General features: G+C 45.9%; 1 protein-coding gene across 19 annotated transcripts in view; it reads left to right on the top strand.

The window, feature by feature from the left end:
• The window catches only part of LOC137422533 (microtubule-associated serine/threonine-protein kinase 3), a 498013-nt gene that overhangs the window by 269071 nt on the left and 209656 nt on the right, over window positions 1-19286 (top strand). The window contains exon 1 of one of the 19 annotated variants that reach the window (XM_078770483.1): window positions 16894-17175. The exons of the other annotated variants lie outside the window; for them this stretch is intronic. Within the exon in view, the coding sequence (XP_078626609.1) occupies window positions 17093-17175 (83 nt within the window). The 5' untranslated portion in view covers window positions 16894-17092. Of the gene's footprint in view, window positions 1-16893; window positions 17176-19286 lie in introns of those variants that run through there. 19 annotated transcript variants of the gene reach the window in all.

The raw sequence follows: 19286 nt of genomic DNA, 5'->3' as shown, positions 1-19286 counted from the left end.
CTCAACCATTTCTCACACATGCATTAACCGATCTTGTTCAGACTTGGCAGGTAGATAACGAATGGTGGCTTACAACTGCACGCCATTTTCTTTTGTGATCAGATCCAATATGGCCGACTGGTGGCCGTTTTGTTACTTAAACGTGTCCCCAACCATTTCTTGAACATGCATGGTCTGATTTTGTTAAATCTTGGCACAAGCACAGTACCTGATGGCATACACGTGCACTTCACTTTATTTTGCAATTTGATCAAAGATGTCCGACTCGTATACTGGCAGCCATTTTAGTTGTGAAAAAAACCCGGTATCGAACACGTCCTCAACCATTTTTCAGACATGCATTTACCGATGTTGTTCAAACGTGGCACACATATAATGAATGATGGCTTACATATGCACCTCATTTCTTTTTAAGATCAGATCCAAGATGGCCAACTGTCAGCTAGTTTGTTACATAAACGTGTCCTCAACCATTTCTCAGACATGCATGGACTGATTTTGTTCGAACTTGGCACAAAGACAATACATGAGAGTATACATAGGCAGGCAGAATATTTTGTTTTGTAATCCGACCAAAGATGGCTAACTAGCAGCCTTTATCTCCGTACAGCAAAATTACTGAATCCACGGGGGCTATGACATTTTATGTGTTTTTCTTCTTGTTGTTCAAGTTAAACCACTGATAAGATGCAAGTGAAACCTATTGCACTTATTTTGTAACCTTTCAAACAAATAATTTGCTACTGAAGTGATTTCCAACTATCTTACTATAATTCACCAAATGTCAGTCCGTCTATCTGTCTGTCCGTCCGTTCGAAGGTACCACAAAAATGGCTGAACCGATCGTAACGATATTTTTGGTGGGTAATGCTGGGATCTCCTGGAGTAAAATAGGGTATATTGTTTTTCCAATTTCAGCTTTGGCCTCCAGCATTTTCAGGTTTGGACTCCCGCATAACGTTATTTTCCCGGGTGCTGCACAAACGGCTGCACTGATCGCTGCACCGATCGGCTGCACTGATCGGACTCGGTGACCTCAGACAAAGACCTTTTAAAAGGACATGGGGTGAATCCCTGCTTGAGAGAATGCCAACCCCCCCTCCCCACCATCACGGTCATCTCTCCAACTCACAATCCCACGAGATATGCGGAAAGGACGACCCAAAACCGACCCAAAGGGGTGGAGGGGAAGGGGGGAGGGGGGAGGGGAGAGGGAAGAGGGGGGGATAGGGTGAGGGATGGGAGGGTGAGGGATGGGAGGGGGGAGGGGGAGTGGGTGGGAGGGGGCGGGAAGGGGGGGGGTGGGAGGGGGAGGGGGAGGGGTAGGGGGGAGGGGGAGGGGGGAAAAGGGAGGGGGAGGGGGAAAATGGAGGGGGAGGGGAGAAGGGTGGGGAGGGGGAGGGGGGAGGGGGAAAGGGAGGGGGAAGGGGGAAAAGGGAGGGGGAGGGGAAAATGGAGGGGGAGGGGAGAAGGGGAGGGGGGGAGGGGAGGGGTAGGGTGGAGGGGGAAGGGGGAGGGAAGGGGATGGCCAGTCAACAATGACCTTGCAGTTCTCATGGTCGGAGAGCAGCACAACAATCGGACATAGTCCTGCATATTCGCAACAGCACGAAGCGGATTTTGGAGACTCACCGATCCTGTGACGTCCTCCAGTACCGGCGTTGCCGGGCGGGGGAAGGGAGACCCGTACATTCCCAACCCGTACATTCGCCCTCTCGACTCAAGCTCACTCGGACAAAAGCCTCGCACAAATTACACCGTGAAGGCCCCAATGGTCATGTCTATGCCACAAATCACGGGCGCACTGAATTGAAAATATATAGAACGCTCATATTCCGTGAAAAGTGAAGCCGCCGTGTCGCCATCTTGGTCAGCACGACTCGACCAACTCGCTTCGCGGATCTCGTTTTGTGCGGCAAGAAACTGCTCCAATCGGTTACGGAAGGGTTGTGGAAAGACGTTTCACAGCTGTTTCAAAGACATTTAATTCATATCGCACAAAATCGATACAAAACACGATCGCATAAAAGGTGAAGTGACGTGTGACGGGATGGAACATCACGTGATCGCTCTGAGCGAATCAGTCTGGCGGCGGGAATGGAACATCACGTGATCGCTCTGAGCGAATCAGCGAGCTGCTCTGGAACCGGCTGAGATTAGCGGGTACTTCGCTGAAATGCGCTGAGGTAAATATGAATAAAAAATATGGATCGTCAAATATTTTGAGTTCGGCCATGTTCGTCCCACGCTCAATGGCCATGTCTATGTCAAATATCAAGCACGTAAGCCTCTCCGTTTAGGAGTCTATCGGTAACATTACACACACACACACACACACACACACACACACACACACACACACACACACAAACTGTGTTTTATATATATATATATATATATATATATATATATATATATATATATATATATATATATACAGCAATACCCTGTTTTACGCCATTTCGACCTACGTCAAATCCGACTTTACGCCACTCTTCTAGAGTAAATTTCAGTTCAGCGAACGTCATTTTGTGCGACTTTACGTCAGTCCGACATCATAATAGGAGGACGTGAAAAAAAAATATTTAAAATAAATAAAATAGTACATAAAAATTAACAATAAAAGAAGCTAAAAAAACAATTTAAAATACAATAAAAAGCACATTAAAATATTTTTTAAATGTACGTATTCGTACACGTAGCTGCTGGTTCTCATTCAAAACAAAGGCGACGCCATATGCATTTTGTCCTGTGCTGTGGTCATCACGTGCTTGCTTTGCCTTTCACTGTTATTTTTGTGATTATTCCTTTACTGTGTAAAACAACCAACGCAACATGGCAACGGCGAAACATGACGACGATGCCGGCTCAGACGACCGTGACCGTGTCATGCCTCGAGCCAGGGTACCTCGTCGGGCAGCTCGCCGGCATCCGGCATCGACGAACCGATCGACGTGTTCATGTGCACATGTGCATGGATTTGCAAATGCCTGCCTGTACGTCGTCGTTTATGCGTATATCGCATCGTCCAAAAAAAAAGAAGCAAGCAACTTCGGCCGCTCCAGGAAAGACGGGGCACGCCTACGACTAGGAGGCGAGCGTCGATCCCTGGGGCGGCCGGGTTCACGGAACCCTGAGCTCGTTCGTTCGTCACAGACGACACGACACGACCACCAGTGAAACTGCTCGGACACGTTGGGTAAAGCACGCCGTGGTGAAGCGGGCCGCGGAGCCACTCGGCACACAAGCCAGCTCACGGTCGACACATCCGTTCCGGTCACCCTGTTCGAGGAGAAGACCCGACCAATAGAAAACAACGGAGGGACTCCCGACGGGGAGCGGCAAAGATTCAGGGCGAAGCCGCAGCCTCCTCCAGTTGTTTACTCTAGTTTTACGGTGTTTGTCTTCATTTTAAGGCATTACGCCCGGTTTACGTCAAAAACCGAGTTACGTCAGGGCTTATGGAACCAATTAATGACGTAGGCCGGGGGTATTGCTGTATATATATTAGGGTGGTGCTCAAAATAATTTTTTTTAAATATTTACTGGGACATGGCTTTATGTTGTTCCTTTTGTTCCAAAATGAAAAGACACCAAATATGAAAGCAATCTGATTTTATTTAGGGGTGCCACATCAGCCTTCAAACTAAAGGTGTCTACAAAACTTTTATATATATGGATCGAAAGCAAAACCAGAAGTTTGTTTTATGAAAATCCACCCTCCACTCACTTTCTTTGTATTCTAGCAAACACAAGTTACAATAGCTGCACAAATAGCACTATATTGCTATGAAAACTCAAATTCAATGATAACAATCCAAATGTTCAGTTCATAAAATGAAGAGACACCATATCACATAATATTAAAAAACCCAAATATAATGAGAAATGTAACTCCTATTTCTGGGCCTGTTTCACCACTGTTGCCTTCTTGGCATCGGGGTACATCTTCCTGTGAGCAGCAACAACTTGGAGCAGAGCTTGCTTTTGCTCTTCATCCTTTGTAAGGAGCTTATTGTAGTCTTGTATCAATGCGACACCCCTTTCTGCCCTGTCGTTCACCACGACTAAGCCACTGGCGGCTTTCTTTGCTTCCTGAAAGCTGATTTCTTGCTCCCATGAACCAGGATCCTTATCCATCCAATCAGTTGGGGTCCCTAGGATGCTGAAGAAATGCTTGGTGTGTTTTGTTATGAGGCCAGCGATTGACAGGGCGGTTCCTCGTTTGATAGCTGGTCTCTTTGGAGAGGGGTTTTCACCGTCATTTTTCAATGCTTCAATTTTTTTTTTTTTTTTTTTTTTTTTGTATACAAGATCGAGGCTCGTGAAAGAGCGAAAATTAATCACACAGAAAGACAAACAGACACATAAAACAAATAACATCGGGAGCGGTAGACAAGATGGGGAGAGAGGGGGAAGGACACAAACACAACATTTGAGAGCAGGGACCGAGAGACATGGAGACATCGAGAGATCTGTGGGAGGGAGAGGGCTTTGGGGGGGAGGCATGTGAAGGGGGGGGGGGGGGTGGGAGAGGTATAAACATATGGACACTGCCAGGATTTCCAGGAAATAAGTTGGAATTTCAAACAAGGTGGATCTGGGGTGAATTAGTGGGGGTAGAAAAGATCAAGGTTATGGATGGGGGAAGATAAGAGATGGTGGTGAACAGCTGTTTTAAAGACCTGGAGGGAGGAGAGGGATTGAAGGGAGTGTGGGAGTTTGTTCCACAGGCGGGAGAAAAGAGGAATGAAAGAGTGAAGGTGAGCAGAGAGCCGAGATTTCGGCAGTTTAACCATCAGAGGGTTGCTGGCAGATCTTGTGCGACCAGTAGGAATATTTGGGGGACAGAGCACGGAGAGAGCTGGGGGAGCAAGGCCGGAGAGGAGTCGGTAGAAGACAGAAAGACCACCTACCTGCCTGCGGTGAGTGAGTGAAAGGCCCTCAGAGATAGCTTCATCGCGGGAGATTCCAATGATTTTGAAAGCTTTGGATTCAACAGCGTGAAGCCGAGCCAGGTGTGAGGCAGGAGCACCAGCCCATAGGGGAGAAAAGTATTCCATTGAGCTGCGGATGAAAGCCTTGTATGTGGTGAGGAGCTCAGGTGTGCCGAGGAAGGACTTCGCACGACGGAGGATGCCCAGTCGGCGACTGGCTTTGGAGGCCAGCTTGGAAATGTGGTTTTCCCAAGAAAGATCATGGCAGATAGTGAGACCCAAAAGCTTGAGTGACAGAACTTCTTGGAGAGGATTGTTGAGAAAGTAGATGGGAGGGTTGTCCAGTCGATCTTTTCGGAGAGACATAGTAAGAGAGTGAGATTTGGCAGGATTGAAAGACATGTTCCACTTGTTTGACCAGTCTGTGATTTTGTCCAGGTCTTCAGAGAGTGAGGAGGCTGCAGACTGCCTATCTGAGGGAAGAGGAATGGAGCGGCAGAGAGTGGAGTCATCAGCAAAGAGATAGAGAGGATTTTCCAGAGAGTCAGAGAGATCATTGATAAAGACCAGAAAAAGCACAGGGCCCAGCACACTTCCTTGGGGAACTCCAGCCTGAACAGGAAGGGGAGATGAGAGAAATCCATTCAGGGCCACACGTTGACTACGACCAGAGAGGAAGTCCGCAAGCCATGCATGGAGATTTCCATGGATACCATAGGAGGAGAGTTTGGTGAGCAGAGCTGGGTGCCAGACCGTATCAAAGGCCCTTGATATGTCAAGGGAGACAGCTCTGATTTCCTGTTTGGCATTCAGGACCTCCATCCATTGTTGAGACAGCAGAAGCAGCATGTCCAGAGTAGAGTGACCTGGTCTGAAACCAAATTGATGATCAGAGATCAAGCCATTGGAGAAGAGGAAAGATTTCATATCCGAAGCAATGATGGATTCCATGACTTTGCTGATTATTGGGAGCAGGCTGATTGGTCTGTAGTTGCAAGGATCTGTTTTTGCACCTTTTTTGTGTTAAGCGGTAATGTTAGCTGATTTCCAGGATGCTGGCAGATGACCTTGAGCAAAAGATAGGGTGAAAAGAACAGAGAGAGGGTGAGATAGAGCGGCAGAGCAGGATTTTAGGACCCGTGGGCTGATGCCGTCTGGTCCAGTTGCAGAATCAGAGTCGAGGTTTGACAAAAACTCCTCCACCTTGTCAGGAGAGAAGGACACAGAGTCCAGGAGCATTTGGGTTCGACTGGGAAAGGTGGGAACAGAGAGAGATGGGTTTGGGACTAAGGATTTCGAGGCGAACACAGAGTTGAGGCATTCGGCTTTGTCACGTGCGATGTCAACTGTGTGGCCATTTGAGGTAAGGGAGGGGATGGAGGGGGAACAAACACCAGAAACGGATTTGACCAGACGCCACCAGGATTTGGAGGAAGGAGACAGGTTTGAGAGTTCATTCTTGAGTGAGGAGAGATAGTGCTTCCTGGCACAATCATATTGATCTTGCTTTCTTTGTCAATTCTGGTGTCAAAGAATGCAAATGCCACTAGTACTGGGCTCATGTACCACGTGTGGCGGCCATGTGCCTTCAAGGCTGCCTGAGCCATCTTCTGATTGATTTGTTCAAACTTTTCCAACTTCTTGAAGAGGTTAATGTCATTCAGGGGAGCCTCAATAGCTTGTGGAGCCCGAAACCAAGCCTGTACATACACAAGGCAGACAAAAATGTTGAAGGCTCGGAGTTCTCTCGCCTCTCGAAGTGTCAAGTGGAACTCTGACCGAAACATGAACACCTGTAGTGAATATAGTGCTTTTGCCATCCATCTGGCTCTGTGCATTGCTCCTGGAGCCATGATCCGGATTCCACGAGGTGGGATTCCTCCCATGTAGATGACAGTCAGTTCTAGGAGTTCACGATAATCATCTCGTGGCTGCTGATCTTTCAAACACACAAGAACGTTTTTGCTTCTATCACAGTGTCTACAGATCCCATTGAAGCCTTCCTCTCTGAGAATTGATCGTGAAGAAACTTCCTGTCCTCGGGGTTGGTGATTATGGCCTCCGAATCTGCATGCCTAAGATCAAACGTCTTCTCCAAGGAGGCCTTGAAGGATGCTTCCTTTTTCTCTTGGGTCGCACCACCCCGCTTTGCACCTTTTTGGAGGCTCCTCCATTCTTCATATAGCCTCTCCAAACGATGGATGCAGTGCTGCTTCGTCGTTGTAGGTAGGTGAGCTTTTTCCCAGAACTTCACAACCTCTTCAATGGTGAGGGTTGCACTCTCCCGGGCAGTGCGATTCTCCTTCTTCAGGTGATGGAAAAACAGGACAAGAGATTGATGCACAGTCGGGAGCTTGGCACCTTTGATGGCATCTCCAGAAGTGGACCCAATGAGATACACATTATCCTGAGCCCGAGTTTTCAATGAAACACTGGTACTAGCACATGCCATATCTGCAAAATAAGCAAGAATGTGGGTAAAATCCTGTTAATTCTTACTATACAGGGTCACTCTCTACAAAAGAGCCACAGTCAATAAGTTAGGCCTACATATTACACACTAAAAAAGCGTACCCCTGACCCCGGGAACCTGTACAAAACATGCATGAAAATTGCCCAGATAGTGATCATAGGAAGTCTCAAAACTGTATGTATAATATATTGTATATATATATAATGTATAATGTGTATTTATGTATATTTATTATTTAATGTATATTTACTATATATTTATTTTTAATATTATATTTAATGTATATATATAATTATGTATTTATTTTGTGTATATACAGCCCAAAAAATGGGAATTCCTATTTTTGCATGGGGGAAAATTCATCACTGATGTGGCACCCCTAAATATTATTGGATTCCATTCAAATTTGGTGTGGTTTCCTTTGACACCAAAAGGAACAAAAATAGACCATGTCCCGGAGAAAATCTGCATTTTGCTTTTTTGAAGCCCACCTTAATATATATATATATATATATATATATATATATATATATATAATATACATATATATATATATACATACATACATACATACATACATACATATATATAGTGTTTGTGTATGTATGTATTGTAAATGTCCGGCTTCCTTCTTGGGACTACAGTGCAGTAATTGGTCTTTATTTTGATTATTTAAGAGTCTACACAGAGAATCCATTTTCTTAAATGTATGTAAATGTCGCCCAATCGCTAGTCCCACCGCTCGTCCCATCGCCTGGCCCATCGCCTGGCCCATCGCCCGCCCCATCGCCTGCCCCATCGCCCGCCCCATCGCCTGCCCCGTCGCTCGTCCCACTGCTCGCCCCATCGCTCGTCCCACCGCTCGTCCCATCGCTCGTCCCACCGCTCGTCCCATCGCTCGCCCCATCGCTCGCCCCATCGCTCGCCCCATCGCTCGCCCCATCGCTCGCCCCATCGCTCGCCCCATCGCTCGCCCCATCGCTCGCCCCATCGCTCGCCCCATCGCTCGCCCCATCGCTCGTCCCACCGCTCGTCCCACCGCTCGTCCCACCGCTCGTCCCACCGCTCGTCCCATCGCCCGCCCCATCGCTTGTCCCACCGCTCGTCCCACCGCTCGCCCCACCGCTCGCCCCATCGCTCGTCCCACCGCTCGTCCCACCGCTCGCCCCATCGCTCGCCCCATCGCTCGCCCCATCGCTCGCCCCATCGCTCGCCCCATCGCTCGCCCCATCGCTCGCCCCATCGCTCGTCCCATCGCTCGTCCCATCGCTCGTCCCATCGCTCGTCCCACCGCTCGTCCCATCGCTCGTCCCACCGCTCGCCCCATCGCTCGCCCCATCGCTCGTCCCACCGCACGTCCATTCGCCTGCCCCATCGCTCGTCCCACCGCTTGCCCCATCGCTCGTCCCACCGCTCGTCCCACCGCTCACCCCACCGCTCACCCCACCTCTGCACGCACCGCTGCATGTACCGAGCTCGACTATCCGCTCTAACTCCTCTATCCCGAGGCCTATTCGCTACACTCGGCAAAAACTTTTGTCTTTAAACAACACCACTCGATTGACTCCTGGACTCTTGTCAGGCCTCAGAGAACTTGAAATCGGCGTTGGTCTCCCGAGAAAACGCACAAAGCGAGGCGGGAGGAGAAAGCAGAGAAAAATACCGATTGTGATTTCTCTTCGCGACCAGCGACGGCCCGGCCCACATTTTAATAATTCCTGCGAAAAAGTGTCCCCTGTCAACTTCAATAACCTCATCTATCCCTGTAGAACATACACAGCACCAAAACAACACCGTTCTGACCTGTATCTCACCTTATTCAACGCTCAGTCTGTAAGTAGTCCTGACAAGCGAACCAAAATTACCTCTTTTATTCAAGATAACGATATCGACGTGTTTTTTCTGACCGAAACTTGGCTCCGACCAAGTGGCGACGAAGCGAGATGTGCTGATCTCATCCCACTTGGATACACCCTGCAGTCATTTCCTCGCTCCTCTAGGGGTGGGAGCGTGGCTGTTATTTACAGAGACAACTTCTCTCCCTTTGTCTCCTTCACCACGACTTTTTCGTTCAACCATTCATCCTACGAGCTAGCCCATGTCACCTTCACTCTGTCAGAAAACACTCCTCATTTCTTCTGCCTCTACCGACCTCTACCTAACCGGAAAAACAAGTTTACTGACTCTATGTTCGTGACCCAGCTTCCTAATCTGCTCGACCACTGCAATACTCTTCCTGGTTTCGTCTTGATTCTTGGAGATTTCAACGTCCACTACGACCAACCACAACATCCTCTCACTTCAAAGATCATTGACCTCCTTTCTACTTTTAGTCTGTCTCAGTCTGTCTCCCAACCTACACACGTTAAAGGACACATCCTGGATTGGTTAGTGCACAGATGCGATGATCAGTTGGTGCAGTCCACGTCAGTGACCTGTGCTATCACCTCGGACCACTTCTGTGTCACCAGCCACCTGAGTATTGCTGTTCCTCGTCTTTAGCCCACCTTCATCACTGCCCGCAACATTCGTGCCATCGACCGTTCCACCTTTAAAGAGGACCTTCACACCCGTCTCTCTGGCCGTTCCTATGTCACTGCAGAAGACCTCGACTGTTGCCTCCGCACAGCGTTGGACTGTCATGCTCCAGCGACACGGCGCGCCGTTCCCAGACGCAGGAGTACTCCATGGTTCAGCGCAGTCAGCAACGAAGTCAGGGCTGCCAAAAAGGAACGATGACGTGCCGAGAGACAGTGGCTGAAGACTGGCCTCACAGTCCATAAACAGTTGTATAACATAGCTAAAAGACTCGTCATAAAAATCATTCTGAAAGCAAAAATGTCATATTTCTGATTGGATTACTAGGAGCTCCTCCTGCAAGCAACTGTTCAGCATTACCAACCGCCTGTTTGCCACCAAAAATAAATCAGTTCTTCCCACTGTATTTCCTCAAAACGAACTACCCCAATGCTTCCTGCATTTCTTTCACAATAAAATTCAGTCAATAAGAAACAATCTTGACAAGCAGTCACTCCTTTCCTTCGATGATGCTGAACACTGCTTTCACGGACGACCTCTTAGTTCGTTTACTCCTGTTACTGAGGAAATTGTCAAATGTACAATCCTCAAGTCAAACACAAAAACATGTGATCTTGACCCCCTTCCCACCGATTTGTTTATTGAGTGTTTGGACACCCTCCTCCCATTTATTACTGCAGTTATCAATGATTCTCTGACTACGGGTTCATTTCCGCTTCTCTTTAAGCAAGCTCTTGTTAAACCACTTCTTAAAAAGCCCACCCTTGACCTTAACGACATGAAAAATTACCGTCCTATCTCCAACCTGTCTTTCCTGTCAAAGATCACAGAAAGAATTGTGCTATCACAGATGAATGACCATGTAGTTTCAAATAATCTTTTCAATTCTCGCCAGTCAGCATATAGACCAGCACCGAGACCGCTCCTAAGAATAACCAATGATCTTCTGACCTCTCTTGACTGTGGTAAGGTTTCCGTTCTTGCTCTTTTGGACTTGTCTGCCGCCTTTGACACGATTGACCATAGTGTCTTAATTCATCGTCTTGAAATCACATTTGGTATAACTGGTACTCCCCTTTCTTGGCTGATGTCCTATCTTACTGATAGAGTGCAAACAGTTGTTGTCAATGGCCAGAAATCAGCCCCTTCTCCGCTTTCCTTTGGCGTTCCCAAGGGCTCAGTCCTGGGACCTATCCTCTTTCTTTTGTACACTCAGCCTCTATTTGATCTTGTTGCCAGACATTCAGTTGATCACCACGCCTTTGCGGACGACAATCAGCTGTACAAAGGAAGCACGATTCAACAAATCGTGCCCACTGTTGAAGTGTTAAAAGGCTGTATTGCCGACGTGAAGGCGTGGATGACCCAAAACAAACTTCAGCTGAACGATGCTAAAACAGAGTCTATGATTGTAAGATCGCACAGATGTCCTCTACAATGTTCAGTTCCTACCACTATTCATGTTGGTGAAACCGATGTAAACTTTGTTTCGTCGGCCATGAACCTTGGTGTGGTTTTCGTCTGTAACATGACATTTTCCAAGCAAGTACTTCAAACTTGCAACTCAGCATACTTTCAGCTGCGAAAGATCGCATCCATTTGCCACTTTCTTACTCCTCAAGCTGCTCTAACTCTGGTCTGTGCCCTTGTCCTCTCAAGGCTAGACTATTGTAATTCTTTGTATGCTGGCTGCCCTCAGTTTCTCTTGAATAAGTTACAAAAGGTTCAAAACTCTGCCGCTCGTCTTGTCTGTAAGGCGAAGAAGTCTGACCATGTTACTCCGCTTCTTGAATCTTTACACTGGCTGCCTGTCTCTGCTCGTGTGCAATACAAAATTTGCACACTATGTTATAAATCATTGTGTGGAACGGGACCTCACTATCTCTCCGATTTTCTCACTCTCTATGAACCTCGGCGACGGCTTCGTTCAAGCGACGACTCTATGACCTTAGAGCCGCCGCGCACCAGCACTAAGTCGTTTGGCGAGAAATCCTTTTCCTTTGCTGCACCTCTGCTCTGGAATGACTTGCCTTCCTCTGTTCGACATGTTGACTCTCCCTGCATTTAAACCTCCCTCCAAACCTATCTGTTTCACAAGTCTTTCAAAGTCTAAGTCCTGTTTTCCCTTTGGTTTGAGGTGGGACAGAGATCGAGAGTTTGTCTGTGTACATGTGCGGGGGATGGAGTGGAGGAGGAGGGGGAGTACACATCTGTGGGTTTTGAATGGGGAGGGAGAGGAATAGGGCAAGAGTGAAGGTGTGTCTGTGTGTGTGTATGTTTGTGTATGTGTGTGCGGTGTGTGTGCGTTCGCATGATAATGTAAAGCGCCATGAGGGTCGTTTACTCTGCTTGATGGGGCTATATCAGACTCCTTTATTATTATTATTATTATTATACAAAAGGATATCCCAAACATGCTCTATGAGATGCAACTCATGACTCCTTGCTGGTCGGGGCAGTGTTGTGATGGCGTAATTGTTTCGCAGTAAGTTGGTATCTACATGATGACTGTTGCGTCTGACATTGCCATCCAAGAATACAGGTCTAGTGAGAAGTGGGTGTTTCTCAAGATATGGAACAACAACCTGAATCGAAATGTGTCTACGGTACTTTGTGCCTGTTAGGTTACCCAGTACAGTGACAAGGTCATGTTTGCAATCGTCCTTTTTTCCAAGCAGCGTCATATCACAACGTATCCGCCACCAAGCGGGATGGACTCCACAATGTTATTGGGTGTATTTATAGGCTGTGTTAGTTTGCTGCCAAAAGCGAGTTCTGCCATCAGTCACGTGCAGGAGAAATCGACCATCTCTTTTTCTTGTCTCTCATTGTCTACCGTCGGTCTTATTGCACCAAATTATCTTCTTCCAAGATGCGAGATTTCAGGTGTTCACATGCATGGCACCATACCCAGCAGGATGCTTTATGTTAGGGTGAGAAGAGGGCATCTTATTGGTCTTCTGACTTTGTAACCTGCAGCACAAAGTCCGTTCCAGATAGTTATTGCGGATAACCACCGAGGGGTACTCCATTCAAGACACATCACTTTGTACTTGTGGCAGAAGTAATACATCTGGCAAGCCTGGTCAAAGCTGCATTTCCTGGTAGAAGACATCCTGGGTCGTGACGATTGATGCCTGTCTCTATCATTAGTTTGTTGATGGTTGCAGACCAATCTGTAGATAACAGTCCGATGGAAGCTAAGTTGGCATCCAATTTCACTGCCGGACATCCGACAATTACTTATCCCAAAACTTTGGTAAATCTTATACACGCCATATTAACACATTCCACCAATGGAAGCACACGATGATATCATTATCTCTCCCAAACTTTAATCTGGTGAAGTCTTTTCTTTTTTTTTCAAGTTGATACCCCGACCATGATGGTTGTATAAAATTGCCTTGATAACATGGTAAATGGAAAATTGGGCCTGTGCTAGGAGGTTTCTTTCATGTGCATTTGAAAGAAAATTAAAATTTTATTATTTTTCTTAAAAACAAACAGCACTATTTTGTAGGCATGCTGATCTTTTTACCATGTGTGATGTTTATACATGATACTTTGGAACTATCATTGTAAAATTTAATATTCAGGTTTATCATCTACTATAATATACGTATATAAAAAAGAAAGTTTTTGTTTGTTTATTTGTCTGCACGCGCTAATCTCCTGAACGGTGAAAGATAGGAGGAAACCTCTGGAACAAAAAATGTTGGGACGTGCCCCGGGAAGGTTATAGGCTCGGTGGTGAGGCCGGTCGAGGCCGCCTCGGCTGGGCTGGGCCCATTTGGCAATTAAAAGCTGAGCTGAATTATAGTAGTCAATCTTCTACGGCCGCGAATAAAAGCTGAATTATAGTAGTAAATTCATTCAAAAAGAACCAAAAATGTCGGGAGGGGCCCCGGGAAGGTTATAGGCTCGGTGGTGAGGCCGGTTGAGGCCGCCTCGGCCGGGCTGGGCCAATTTCGCTATTAAAAGCTGAGCTGAATTATAGTAGTCAATGTTCTATGGCCGTGAGTAAAAGCTGAATTATAGTAGTATATTCATTCAAAAAGAACCATGGTGAGATATTGTGGCAGAAGTGCTTTGGTGGCAGAAGTGGTGAGATATTGTGGCAGAAGTGGTGAGATATTGTGGCAGAATTGTGTCAGAACGCCAGGTGCTTTTGGCTAGTCTACTATAATATAATCCATGAATGCAATCTGCCTGTCTGTCTGTCCTACCCTGAAACATGGAAATGCTCCTTGGAGAGAAAAAAAAATTGTTAAAAAAGTTGCTTCAAATTAATCCAAGCCTACGGAAAATTTAAAAAAAATTCAATCAGACAAAAAATTAATTGAACCTGGGTGATGTATAGACAACAGACCACTGCCTCAATCGCTTCTGATTTTTAAAAATATATAACCTCCCCTTTTTTGAGCTCTTTCAACAGGGCAATAATAAGATGCTTCCCTTTTTTTTCTTTTTTATGTGGTAGTATTTTTATCACGGGCTTCTGCTAGTTAGTTTTAACTCGCAACTTATTCCTCAGACATCTGATCATATGAGTCAAAACGCGTCAAGAGGCAAAGTACTTAAGCTGCACAAAAATTACAGTTTTTATCATTTATATCTTCTCAATTTCTGAATTTTCATCACTTTGAAATGCATTATGCAAGTTGTGCGAGAATCAATTTGGTGACTTTTTTTCATGCGTAACTTTTCTTTTTTCTGCACCATGCTTTGAGCTGGATTCAATTAAAATGGCCTTCTAGCTCACAGTGCAAGTTGTTGCATCCTGAAACACCCTGTCCTTTAAAGCGGATGCGAAACCATCTGTACGAGATGCAATGTGGATGTTTAATATCCCGTTATTATCCTCTGCGACACCTGCACCGGATCCTTTGTAGTTATAATCATTTACTTATATAACGTAGAGAAAAATATCCTAACTTTTGATTACCGAATCCTTCTTTTCCTTCGCTTCGCTCTCCTTTGTGATACCGCTCTATGTTGCATTTTCTTCCCTCTAAGTATCCCCCACCCAATTGTATCCTCCCACTAATCCCTTTGCACATGTATTATGTAGATAGTTTGTTGCACATTAAATGATTGCTCGAGTTGACTGAGCACACCACTTTTTTTCAAACTTAAGAGCTATGCTATCTCTACTGTTGTTGCCTTTCTTCCGTTTGTGCAATATCTCATTATATCCATCCCTTTCCATGAATTTTTCTTTTCAATCCTTTAAAGAGTTCTGCATGCATCCATCAAAGCTTCCCCACTTTCATGCCTGAACAGACTTTCATATTTTGTGGGATTTTTGCATTCCTTTAATAACAGGGACAATGAAATGTGCTCAGCCCAAGGTTGCATGACACAGAGCTGAGTGACGTCAACTCAGGTCTTTCAGTGATCAAACCTTCAGTGAGGTCACAATATGTCATCTTTCAATTAAGTATAATTATCTGTACAAGCACAAGATGAACTAGAATGGCACTCGGAAGAGTGCATACATACCTCCGCCAGGCTGAACAGTTTACAATTTGTATCCCACTGATAGGCTGGATCTTAACCAAAATCTAATCGGCTTGTTCTTGTCACATAACCAACTCACCGACCTAGTTTTGTCATCCACAATCCACCATCCACAATGTTTTGAGATATCCTGCTATGTACCGTTTTTGGCCCCATCTCTCAATGGTGAAAAATCACTTTAACAATTCTCCTATCTGGATCCGCATCTTCACTAAAATGGAATAAAGTAGACATGGTCATAAACCCAAACTGTCCACCGAGTTCCGTCCGAATGTGTCCATAATACATTGAGATATCCTGCTCACAGACAGACATGGGTGTAAACCTTTTGTATATATGATCAAAGCTCCCTTCCACCTTCTGCACCCGCATTTGGAGATCCCAACCAACGAAAAACACACAACTTGAACACAGGAGGTATCCACTAGCCCATGATGCCTATTGTTGCATCAACACCACATTCATTAAATCTACAGGGTTGGGGCATTGGGAAGAGAATAGTTGGGGATCACAATAACTTGAGAAAGGGGAGTGTTTGGTAATGGGGTAATTTGGGGTCGAAGAGGTCTTGAGAGTGGATGCGGATGACCTGGGGGTAGTGGGGAACAGCTGTCCTGAAACCCTGGAGGGAAGAATGGGACTGAACAGACTTGGGAAGTTGGTTGCACATGTGAGAGAAAAGCGGGATAAAGGAGTGAAGGTGAGCTGTGAGTATGTATTTATTCCCAATGCTTCTGGATTAACTATCTAATTTCGGTTTACACCTATCTAATGTTTCTGCTGCCGATACGTTTCCTTGGCGACCATTATTACATGCATTCACTACTTTCTGCACGAAAACCCCTGCGTTTACTGCCATCCTATAAACTCTGTGTCTTTACACTGGTGTGGCCCCTGGTTGTAGGGGTTCCCCATGGATAATATAACTGTACTTGATGTTTTGACATGTCAGCTTACAGTCGTGTCCGTACAATCGGAAACTGCAGGGAACTCGAACCTTTGCTTCCTTCTTTATGTGTGCCCAGGCGATATATTCATCGAGGTGCCATATACAATGAGGAAAAGAGAGAGATGGGGGAGGGAGGAAGAGGGAGGGATTGAGGCTGCAGCAATGTAATTTGATAGCTCACAGTTTGCTAATAGGAGAGTCATCTTCGAAGAGAATGGTTCATATGTGAGAAAGTGAGTTTCACAATCGGCAGCATTTTCCCTATCCACCAGCTGTTGTCATATAGAAATTGGGAATTTTGGAGAAAGAGGTGCATGGGAGAGATGGAGGTGATGGAAAATGGGGAGAAGGTGGAGGGTTGCTAAGAGGGAAAGGGATGGGGAGGAGACTATGAAAGAGAGACAAGCGAGGGAAGAAGGAGAGGGTGAGTTGCTTCAGGTGTGGGAGGAGAGATCCAAGGCAGAGCACTATGCTTGGGCCCATTGTAGGAGGAGCGGTGCTCGCATCTACTTCCCTGCGCACTGCAGCGCATCTCCGCCTCTCTCTCCCTGCTGCTGCTGCATCTGTTCTGTCGGTTTGCTCGCTTCCTGCCACTTTTGTTGCAACGGATTCCTTTTCTTCTGCCTCACCTGCTTCGTCGAGACATGCCGCCCGTGGATCTGTTTGACCTTGACGATGTCTGAGGAGCCACTGTGGACGCTGCTTTCTGGCCTGTCAATGCCATTGTCCACCGGCAGCATGCTGCGCCGTTCAAAAAGGTGACGGCGCCGCCTCGGTAAAACAACTGCCGCCACGTCTTGTATTCAGTGGCTGTTTTGTGAGAGCGTTCATGATGGAGGGTTGCAGGATGGTAGATTCTTGGAATTTTTTCCCAAGCTTTTCATCGTGCTTGTCCATGCCTTCTCATGCAACATATTTGTCGTGTTGTCGACGACGTCCTAATTATGAGCACACCTCAAACGATTCCCTGATGATTGATTTGATGATGAGCATCTGGGGATCAGTTGCTTTGGTGACCCATCTTTTCTGTGTTTTGGCCTCTGTTGCATGTTACTCGGTTTGATGATACACTTTGTGGTTTTGAAGTAAGCAATTGATGAGCTTTTCGTTTTGTACTGAAGTGCAAGTCTCTTATGGTTATTCTTCTTAATTTTCAAACCCCACTCAGCTTTGTTGGGAATTTGCAGGTACAGCAGTTTCAATTCTGCAGCTGACCAATCCCTTGTTGGTTTGACATGGTCACCCTGGCCAGGCCTGGGCAAACCATCTGGCTGATTCCATTTTTCAAGGACACGTCGTTCCGTCACATAGTTGTTCTCTTCCCTAATTTGCTTCTTGGCATAGAAGGAGCAAAAGGATATTTTTTAAAATCTCATTCACCACAGGACAATAGTGTTGAGCTTTGTCCCTGTTGGATGATGGAATGACATGTTTAAATGTTTAAAGTTCCTGCCCTCAGGGATATGTAGACAACGAGGGCATCTGTGTTTACCACCTCGAGAAAAGTCGAAGGAGGGTTGTTCCTTAATTATTTTATTTTTTTGTACACAGGATCGAGGCTCGTGAAAGAGCTAACATTTATCACACAAAAAAAATCAGACAGACACACAAAGTATATAATAAGGGGAGCCGTAGACAAGATGGGGAGAGAGGGGGAAGCACACAAACACAACATTTTAGAGCAGGGACATCGGGAGATCTGTGGGAGGGAGAGGACTTGGGGGGAGGAAGCGTGGGAAAGGGTGGGGGGGGGGGGGGGGAGAAGTATAAAACACAAGGACACTGCAAGGACTTCCAGGATTGAAGTTGGTATTTGAAAAAAGTGGATCTGGGGTGAAATTAGCGGGGGTAGAAAAGATCAAGGTTTTGGATGGGGGAAGATAAGAGATGGTGGTGAACAGCTGTTTTAAATACCTGGAGGGAGGAGTGGGATTGAAGAGAGTGAGGGAGTTTGTTCCAGAGGCGGGAGAAAAGAGGAATGAAGGAGTGAAGGTGAGCAGAGAGTCTTGATTTTGGCAGTGTAACCATAAGAGGGTTGCAGGCACATCTTGTGCGACCTGCAGGAATATTGGGGGGACAGAGCCCAGAGAGGGCTGGGGGAGCAAGGCCGGAGAGGAGTCAGTAGAAGACACAAAGACCACCAACCTACCTGCGGTGAGTAAGTGAAAGGCCCTCGGAGTTAGCTTCATCGCGGGAGATTCCAATGATTCTGAAAGCTTTGGTTTCAACAGCGTGAAGCGAGGTGAGAGGCAGGAGCACCGGCCCAGAGGGGAGAGGAGTATTCCATTGAGCTGCGGATGATTTATCTTTATATTTGGATTGAATTTGGATGATTTGAATGAATTTGGATGAATTTTATTTGGCATTCCAAAGTGGCAGACTTACCGAAGCAGAGCAGCTGGAAGCACTGTGGGAATGGATCACCTCTTTTTTACCTTTATTGTGGTTAAAACAAACAAAGAAACAAAAAATATAGATATATATATATACTATACATATAAAAATTCAAACAACAAGGATAATATTGTTTGTGTGATTATCGCAAGCAGACATCATGTACTCCTGCGGATTGGTACCAAGGTATACATATACAGTCACGTGAAAAAGTAAGCACACCCCATGTAAAGTTTTGACTTTTTCAACATATTTCAACATATTTCAACATACAGCTATTTGATCTTCATTTCAACAATATTGATAGATAAAGGTGATATAATAGAACAAATATCATGAAACATTTACATTTTGTAGTCCATTGTATAATTTAAATAAACATAAATGCAAATTTTGCATGTGGAAAAAGTAAGTACACCCCTACATTTATCACTACTTTTTTCTTTTTTTTCTTTTTTTGTATACAAGATCGAGG

Source organism: Myxine glutinosa, chromosome 1 (genome assembly GCF_964187855.1).
Source record: "Myxine glutinosa chromosome 1, kmMyxGlut1.1, whole genome shotgun sequence".
Lineage (NCBI taxonomy): Eukaryota > Metazoa > Chordata > Myxini > Myxiniformes > Myxinidae > Myxine > Myxine glutinosa.
Note: the sequence above shows the minus strand (reverse complement) of the source record. Positions and strands in the feature narration are given on the sequence as shown.